At 36.2% G+C, this 9,490-nt stretch overlaps 1 protein-coding gene across 4 annotated transcripts; it reads right to left on the bottom strand.

Annotated features, from left to right (window-relative positions):
• Positions 1-310: 310 nt before the first annotated feature.
• LOC123871123 (farnesol dehydrogenase-like) lies at positions 311-6,567 on the bottom strand. Of its 4 annotated transcripts, none has more exons than XM_045914727.1 (7): positions 6,352-6,567; positions 4,703-4,836; positions 3,295-3,460; positions 2,404-2,545; positions 1,899-2,028; positions 1,100-1,225; positions 311-503 (listed from the first exon to the last, which is right to left on the bottom strand). In XM_045914727.1, exons 2-7 carry the CDS (start codon positions 4,832-4,834, stop codon positions 459-461), a joined length of 741 nt encoding a protein of 246 aa, XP_045770683.1. In that variant the 5' UTR covers positions 4,835-4,836; positions 6,352-6,567; the 3' UTR covers positions 311-458. The 4 variants fall into 4 exon arrangements, with proteins under 4 accessions (XP_045770683.1, XP_045770685.1, XP_045770682.1 ...); XM_045914729.1 differs by having other exon boundaries at positions 4,703-4,851; positions 6,352-6,556; XM_045914726.1 differs by having other exon boundaries at positions 4,703-4,839; positions 6,352-6,555.
• Positions 6,568-9,490: the final 2,923 nt, after the last annotated feature.

The following is a 9,490-nucleotide window of genomic DNA, read 5'->3' as shown; positions in this document are numbered from 1 at the left end:
AGTACGCCACAGCTTGAGATGGCAATCAGGGTATGAGGCAGGGGGACACGCCGCACACCCGCACCTCACCCCCGCTATCCTACACTAGGTACAGGGTGTGCGGGGCGTCCCCACCCCGATATGTGTTTATGTGTATAACATCCCTCTTTTTGGGTCGGGGGTTAAAAATAAACAAAACAAAGTCACTGTAGATTAATATGTATTTATTTTATAGGGTCAACAAACGACAACAGAAGAGGAAGGCCCGTCACCTTTTTGGACTCTGAAGCTTGACATCTTACGGGCATTGTTTCAATTCGGAACTTCTCTCCTGGGCATTGCCTCATCATCGTCCTCGTCCTCTGTCTTCTCTGCTTCATCCGGTGTCTTCTCTGCTTCATCCGGTTAATTTAAATAATTTTATTCAGTATGCCATAGTAGTAATAATAAAAAATACCAAATAAGTACGTTTGTGCGTTTTATAATTTTTTCTCTGCCGTCGATAGGACTTCGAGTTCGCTGATCTGCAATGTGAAAGTGAATTGGTATAAAGAAAATTTTGCTGAGGCTTATGAAATAATTGTTATTCATAAGTATATTATGTTTCTCATTGGTTTTAACTTTTAGGGTTCCAAATCTCCAGAGTAAAAAAAGAAACCTTACAGGATCACTTCTTTATCTGTCTGTCTGTCTTTCTTATCTGTCAAGAGCGGTCAAAGCGACCAAATCCTATCGGACACTCCCTGTTGACCTAGAATCATGAAATTGGGTAGGTAGCACTGTCGTAAAGAACAAGTAAAGGAAAAAATCCGAAAACTATGTGTATTTTTTTGTGGTTACATCAAAAATTCACGGTACGGGTCGATTGGATGGTACGGGACCCTTCGTGTGTGAGTCCGACTCGCACTTCACCGGTTTTTTTATATACATAGTAGAAACGGATCTTTGTTGAGTCAATCCTATGATTCACATCTTTTGAAAACCTTACAATATAATACCCATTATTCGTTGTTTTTTTTAGTTAGTGCTTACGTACGTTAATTTTATTATTGTAGGTAATTTTTATGGACAGGCATAAATAAGTAATGGTTGAGGTACGAGTACATAGTTCACCACTTACATTAACATTTGGAGGTGTAGAAAGGACGTATAAAATAGTATCGGCCACTTCGCCAGGCTCTAAAATTGGCTGATCAGCGCTATGTCCGATGGTCATTTCAGTACGCACCAGTCCTGGAGAAACGCTCTGAAATAAGGACAATACAACTGTTATATAGATTATTTTGTAATTACTGAGTTCGAAACTTGTCGTCTGATAGGTATTTTTAGGGTTCCTTACCTCAAAAGGAAAAACTGAACCCTTATAGGATCACTTTGATGTCTGTCTGTCTGTCTGTCCGTCCGTTCGTCCATCCGTCCGTCGTGTCCCGACCCTAAAACCCTACCCTAAAAGTACCTATAGCCTATAGGGAAGAACCCTATAGGCTATAGGGTACTTTCCGTTGACCTAGAATCATGATATTTAGTAGGTAGGTAGGTCTTATAGCACAAGTACAGGAATAAATCTGAAAACCGCGAATTTGTGGTTACATCATTAAAATTTTTTTAAATTTGTTTCAATTTTCAAAGTAAGATAACTATACCTACCAAGTGGGGTATCATATTATGAATGGGCTTTACTGGTACATTCTAAAACAGATTTTTATTTATTTTTTTACTTTTGATTTATCATGCAAAATGTCGAAAAAATACCCGAGTACGGAACCCTCGGTGCGCGAGTCCGACTCGCACTTGGCTGGTTTTTTTTCATGGCTGTATTATTGTGATTATCTGTAATGTGTGTTTAATAAACAAAATTAAAAAATAAAACGAAATATAAAAAGATGTAGCTGAATAAAAACTGGTAAGTAACTCTTTACCGTTACTTTAATTTTTCTCTTAGCGTCAGCCATCTCGTTGAGAAGCGCGGCGGTGAAAGCGGTGACGGCGTGCTTCGTGCTCGAATATATGTTGAAGTCCGAGTGGAAAGGTATGTAGTGACCGGCCACGCTGGAACACAACGAAATCGTAATAAAAATGGACACAAGTGTAAATTAAAAATTGATAACATCCCCGACAAGTGAAGGTTACAGTAACTAGAAAAGAGCTGATAACTTTCAAACGGCTGAATCAATTTTCTTGGATTATAGCTAAGAACACTCTCGATTAAGCCACCTTTCAAACAAAAATAACTAAATAAAAATCGGTTTATTATCTTAGGAGCTACGATGCCACAGACAGATACACAGATACACACATCAAACTTATAACACCCCTCTTTTTGGGTCGGGGGTTAAAAACCAGACAAGTGCGAGTCAGACTCGCGCATCGAGGCTTCCGTTGTTCGTACCTTAAAAGGATAAAAAATTATTATAATCAAGTTACCTATTAATATTTATTATGTGACCGTCAAAATTGCGCTTTTTCATCGACGCCACTGCTTGTCTAGTGCACATGATTAATCCTTTATAGTTAACGTCGATTGTAAGTAGTATGGCATCGTCACTCACTTTACCATCAGTTGCATCTGAAATATACGTATCTTTAAAATAGGGATGCTAAGTAGGTTCGATTCCGATTCCAAAAGATCGTAACTTCCGATTAATTTCGCACCTTCGATTCCGACTTCGGTTCCGATAAATAATTCTAACCGGAAGTTATATCGGAGATTGAATAATATGCTGATGCTGCTTAACTTCACTACTAGTAGATAGGTACTGTTTTAGATTCGATCAGATTCGATAGGTTAGGTTTTAGATTCAATTTGCGATTCGATTGTTTTTATTTTCAACACCCAAGTATACACCTACCTGTATTATTTTTGAACTGATATTAAGAATATAACTGACGAATAATGTGTATAGTTTAATTTTCTTAGACCTGCCCTTAACATATCTCTCTTCTGCCCCCGCCTCCGATTCCGGTTCCGATTTCGGTTCCGGTTCCGATATAACCAAATTAAAAACTGCGGTTTCGAATTCGGTTCCGATATAACCACTTCTGTATAACCCATGCTTTAAAACTATTACCAGGAATAATTTTAGAACCTATAGTAGGTAGCCTTTAATTGAGATTACAGGTAAAAGAGCCTCGATAGCTCAACGGTTGAGGAGCGGACTGAATTCCGAAAGGTCAGCGGTTCAAACCCCACCCGTCGCACTATTGTCGTACCCACTCCTGGCACAAGCTTTACGCTTAATTGGAGGGGAAAGGGGAGTATTACTCATGATTAGCATGGCTACTATTCTTTTTTTTTTAAAAAGATTATATAATCACCTGTTATCTTCCCCGGTGCAAACGTTCCAGCATTGTTGACCAGGACATCCGTACCACCGAATTTGTTCTCCACCCATTCAAAAGCTGCCTCTATTTCGTCTACTTTAGAGATGTCACATTTTCGGGAGACAATTTTGCCCGTTCCATTTACTTCTGAATTTAGTTTCTGAAAAATTAGGAGCTACTATTAATACATTGCGAAAGTGTGTTCGTTTGTCCATCAATCAGGCTGCAACGGAGTAACGGATGGACGAGCTTTTTAGCATGGATGTCATGAATATTAATCCGAGAGTGTCATAGACTACTTTTATCTTAGTAAATCATTTTCAACGGGATACATTATATGTATTTATTTTAAAAACATAAATACATCTATCGAAGTCGCAGACGTCATCTAGTTACCTATTTTTAATCTTGCTTATGTTATTGAAGAATTATTATCTGTATTATACGTAAATATTGTAGCTGTAGTTGCAACTACGCCATTCAATTGTGCATTCCTTTCAACTTTACGTAGGTTTACACGGAAGTACAAATTCTCAGTTCTTAGGCTTACATCACAGTACGAGCAATATTTATCGCGATACCTATTTGGATCGTGATATTTATTGAGCATGTAGTCTTAAATCATTATAATGGAACTGTTCATCAAAAAAAAAACCGTGTATCGTTTAACACTTAGGACGAATCCTTTTTTTTGTGTCTCTTTTTATAAAATAAATGACAAATTACAGAATCATCTTTTTTTACTATCTAACTCATGTTACATCTTTCCCCTCAAAAACCTAAACACCTAAATTACCTAGGCCTAGGTGTATCATAATATGTACTACAAATAGCCGGGGGGGCCTTTTAAGTCTTTTGGGGCCTTTGGTAGAAGAGGTATCTAGGATTGTCCATCATCCATAATATATGGATTGCGATACGATTAAGGATAAGTATTGAGCATGTCGGTACTAGAAGCCTTACCTATAGGTACATATAGGTACCTGCGTTGTTTTACTCTACTCAAGGTAAGCAAATAATTAAATTAATAAATAATTTATAATACTACTTTGTTCGACCAACGTTCGATATCTGCTTAAAACGATTTACTTACATCAACTGGGTGCGCCCTGCGAGCCAGTCCGACAACGCTCATTGCATGGTCTACTAGAAGCACGCTTAGGGATGCGCCGATACCAGAACTAGCCGCAGTTATTACCGCTACTTTGTTTGACCAACATTCCATATCTGCTTAGTGATTACTTACATCAACTGGGAACGCCCTGCAAGCCAGTCCGACAACGATTATTCCACGGTCTACTAGATGCACGCTTAGGGATGCGCTGATACCAGAAGTAGCCTCAGTTACTACCGCTACTTTGGTCAACCAACGTTCCATATCTGCTTAAAACGATTCACTTACATCAACTAAGTGTGCCCTGCGAGCCAGCCCGACAACGACCATTCCATGGTCTGCTAGACGCACGCTTAGGGATGCGCCGATCCCAGAACTAGCCCCAGTTACTACTGCTACTTTGTTCGACCAACGTTCCATATCTGCTGAATAAATGATTAATAACCAGTCAATAGAAGCAAAATGAGCAACTAAATCTGACCACTATCAAAAAACTGGCCAAGTGCGAGTCAGACTCGCGCACTGAGGGTTCCGTACTCGGGTATTCTTCCAACATTTTTCGCGATAAATCAAAAACTATTATGCATAAAAATAAATAAAAATCTATTTTAGGATGTACCTACAGGTAAAGCCCTTTCATAATGATACCCCACTTGGTATAGTTAACTTATTTTGAAAATTGAAACACATTTTAATTATTTTTTTAATAATGTAACACCAAATTCGCGGTTTTTATATTTATTCCAGCTGTACTTGTGCTAAAAAGGTGCGTACGTAAAACTCTATCATCAGGTAAGAATATTAAGTATTATGAGATTTTACCTAATAAATTATGAAGACCTGTAAATTGGTATGGAATTATGGATCTCTACAGTTGGGGATATTAAAACAAAACGTGTTTTATTCTGTTTCAATAAGGTAACTTAATAATATCTACTTAAGTACCTTTATCTGGTTTTTTTCGGACTTTACGATTAAAATGCATTAACATTGAGGCTTACATACTATTTTTAAAAACCGCTTAAAATATGCGACGCCCGTCAAAATGGGTTCAATGAACCTGTGATATTTCGTATATTTTTACTGTTATTGAGAGATTTTAAGGTGGGTACGCGATAAGAAAAACATAATATTAAATTCATTAAAGCATGATACCAAAAAAGTTACTTAAAATGTTTTTTAAAAATCTACTTGCAATATTAAAACATGTAGGTACTAGTTAGGTATAAAGATATCTAGGTATATGTATATGTATATACAGTATTCGTTTCTAAGGAATCAGATAATAATTGAAAATTATTAACTACTAGCTGATACCCGCGACTTCGTTCGCGTGGATGTAGGTTTTGTAAAATTCCCGTGGGAACTCTTTCATTTTCCGGGATAAAAAGTAGCCTATGTGCTAATCCAGGGTATAATCTATTTCATCTATCCATTCTAAATTTCAGCCCAATCCGTCCAGTAGTTTTTGCGTGAAGGAGCAACAAACATACACACACACATACAAACTTTCTCCTTTATAATATTAGTGTGAAGAACTACTTGCTTTCCTATGTTTTTGTTTTATTTAGGGGAAACTTAAGGAGCGTGTTTCATAATCTTAAAAAATCTTATCTTTTTATGAAATGCAAAAACAGAATTAACATCAATAGGTAGGTATGTTACAAGATCTCATTTCATTTTTACATATTCCTTAAAACGTAGCCTATTTATAGTAAAACTAGCTGAAGCCCGCGCCTTCGTCCGCGTGGATTTACATTTTTAAATTTCAAAATCCCGCGGGAACTCTTTGATTTTCCGAATCTATCTCCATTCCAGCAAACTTTCAGCCAGTCCAGTAGTTTTTGCGTGATTGAGTAACAAACATCCAAACATCTTACATCCAAACATCCACACTTTCACATTTATAATATTATTAGGATATTAGGATTACTTACCTTTCGTTATTATTTAATGATCAAAAAAATTTAAATAAAATCAGCGTTTTCACTTTTTCCACAATCAACCACTTTGCTCAAACTCTCTAAATGTATTAATATTGAAAGTTCTTAAAACTGATTTCACTTCTTAGTTTAGTGGGGAGCAAGGTACACGCTCATTCATAGGTATCACATTCACTACTGCTATTTGTCTTGTCTGCAACTTCGATAACCACTTTTGTAAGCTAATAAATGACGTTTGTCTATATTTGCATTTAAAAACCAAATAAAATAGAATAGAAAAGAATTAGTAAATATGTATATTTTTATTCAAATAAACTTATACAAGTGCTTTTGAATCGTCAAAATAATTTACCACTCTCTTCTAAAAATAAATAATCTTTTAAAAAGAGCAACCGCTGAGTTTCTTGCTGGTTTCTCTCGGTAAGAAAAGCATTCCAAACCAGTGGTAGATGCATTTGAGGATTCAAAAGTACTTGTGAAAGTTTATTTGAATAGAAATATTTCTATTCTATTCTATTGTATAATAAAGAAAGTAAATATGTACTGGATAATCGTCGCTGTTCCAGCGGAGCGTTGAACTCAATGGTTGAACTGATAAAATAAAGTGTCTTCCCGTAAAATTATTTCATACCTATCGCACTAAACTTTGTATATTGCGGTCCTGTCCACGATATACAATATACATACACTCAGTACCTGCAATGATAAAAACAAGATTAATTATTATTAACATTATAGTAATAAATATCTTTGCAAAACGCTCATCAGCCACTTGCCCAGTGGTGCATTAGGTACTAACTACTAATAATTCGTGCCTAAGTCAAAATAAAAGCTAACTAGGTAGAAGTATGAAAGGGTAGAATAATATTATACCTACATACAACAATAGAGTTCTACAATTAGTAGGTTTCCAATTTATAGCGCAAGAAATTGCGTCCATACAATCATTTGCTCCTATAGACTAGCAGGATCGTTAAAAATATTTCATGATAAAATATCTCAGTGTGATAACAATATGGTATTACATATAAACAGATATTAATTAATTACCTTTTGTTTTTGGAAAATCGAACCTGCTACTAATAAAGAACAAAATGTATGGTCACATTTATCTCAATTTGCTACAATTGATAGTCTGATTTTAAACGTTTAAGGTAGGTAATTTAAGAAAGGTATTTTTTTCAGCCAGGCGATTGATGTATTGTAGTAAAGTAAGAGCTATTTAATAATACTAGGCACCTACTTGCTTTGGCTTTTTCACATACTAGGTACTTGTACCTGCTCCCGGGTACTGTAAATGTTAATTTATTTTCTCTAATTTTAACAGGGCTCTCTCCGTCACTCGCTTCATACAAACGTAGTTCCAATTTCATTTGAATATTAAGCAACCAAAGTCCATGAAATTTTGCAGACATATTCTAGAAACTAATATCTGTGTCTGTGCTGTTTTAGATTTTTCTAAAAATATGTAGTTTTAAAATTACAGGGGCTCAAAGATTTGTATGTAAATTTTTAAGACCGCGTAACTTTGAAATTGAATATTTTAACAGAAATCTGGAAAACCACAAACATAGATATTAGTTTCTAGAATATGTCTGCAAAATTTCATGGACTTTGGTTGCTTAATATTCAAATGAAATTGGAACTACGTTTGTATGAAGCGAGTGACGGAGAGACCCCTCTTAAGTAAATGGGTGCACAGTTTTTTGGAGTTCTTGGTATAGTCGATTTCGCTGAACATTCTTACGTGGTCGGCAAGATATTATGACTGCGCCTGAAATTGAACCCTGCATTGTGATTTGTGACGTCGAATACCTACTGCTGCATTGGTTTTCATTGTGTCAATGGAGAACTTTGGACTAAGTTTTATAGACATACCTATATAGTTTCACTTTATAGGAATGTTACATTGTATATTAGTCAGCATTTTCATTACAGCTATCATTAATCCCTTTTGCTTGTCCCTTTGTAATATAATTGAAACGGTTCGTTCTTTTCTACATCAGTGTCCGTTTGTATACGTTTTCTCATCGACGGAATAGCTACCATACATTTTAACCAAAAAATATATCTACTTAGCCCCTCCATACGTCAGATATCACCTACGTCAATTTACTTACCATTGCGGCTATAAGAACGTCTTATTTTCTAATTTTACCTGCTGTTTTTTTTAGTTTTTAAATTGCATGTATTATGTCCAATTACTCACTAAATAGGTGGTACGTAGACTTTATAGATTACCTTCTAAGGTTGAGCCTACGAATGATGTTGATTTAAAAAATCGATCAAGTGTGAGTCGGATACGCACTCAAGTGTTCTGTACCATCGTACAAGAAATAACAAATAGGTATGATTTTGTTTATTTTTTCACAACTCTACTTATTACGGTTCACGAGATATAGCTCGCAAACGGATGACAGCGGAGGCTTAGTAATAAGGTCCCATGGGCATCTTTTGGGTTTAAAACCCAAAAAAAAGGCTCATATGCACGTGAGATCGAAACTGCGATGCAGTATATTTACTCTTATCTCGAGCAGAATTCTGAAGAGTGTTAGTATTCTCTGGACGAACTGATGGCTTAAATTGAAGGTGACTACCGTCTCCTGGAGATACCATAAAAAAAAATCACGCCACTCACTCTACCACATGGTGGTGTGGAAATGAGTTATTTAGCCAAAACGAGTGTTAGAGTGTGCTTTGTGGCGCTGAAACTATTGAGTCTACAAAAAAAGGTGACTACACAAATTGTAGGAAATTGTCTCTAGTTTAATTGTCACATAGCCATTTTTATCGTAAAATGTGTGGGAAAGAAGTTATCGTGAAAAAACTGTTTTTGGGCGCCATTTTTCCAAGATGGCGGCGCGAGCGGCAAAGGTACGAGGTGGCAAAATAAAATTCGGAAAGAGCACATAGAAATCTATAAAACCACCAATTTGCATAACCTTCTGAAAACTTTCCAGATAAGCCCCTTTTTGACGACCAAATTACTGGGCTAATATAATATAACGTAGGTTCTTAGCCGAAGTTCGAATAAGTAATAAAATTTCTCTCGAAATAAAACTAACCGCAACGTTTGCTTTTAACTGAACTGGTAGGTATGTGGTTATGAAGTCTTGAATGAGTCACGGCTCAC

Source organism: Maniola jurtina, chromosome 13 (assembly GCF_905333055.1).
Source record: "Maniola jurtina chromosome 13, ilManJurt1.1, whole genome shotgun sequence".
Classification (NCBI taxonomy): Eukaryota; Metazoa; Arthropoda; class Insecta; order Lepidoptera; family Nymphalidae; genus Maniola; species Maniola jurtina.
This window is presented reverse-complemented; position numbering and strand designations above follow the sequence as displayed.

Coding starts and splice junctions, on each gene's coding strand:
- LOC123871123 (XM_045914727.1), bottom strand. CDS start 4,834: ATGGAACGTTGGTCGAACAAAGTAGCAGTAGTAACTGGGGCTAGTTCT. Junction 2,029..2,403: donor CACATAATAAATATTAATAG/GTAACTTGATTA, acceptor GTTGTGTTCCAG/CGTGGCCGGTCACTACATAC. Junction 1,226..1,898: donor AGAGAAAAATTAAAGTAACG/GTAAAGAGTTAC, acceptor TCCTTATTTCAG/AGCGTTTCTCCAGGACTGGT.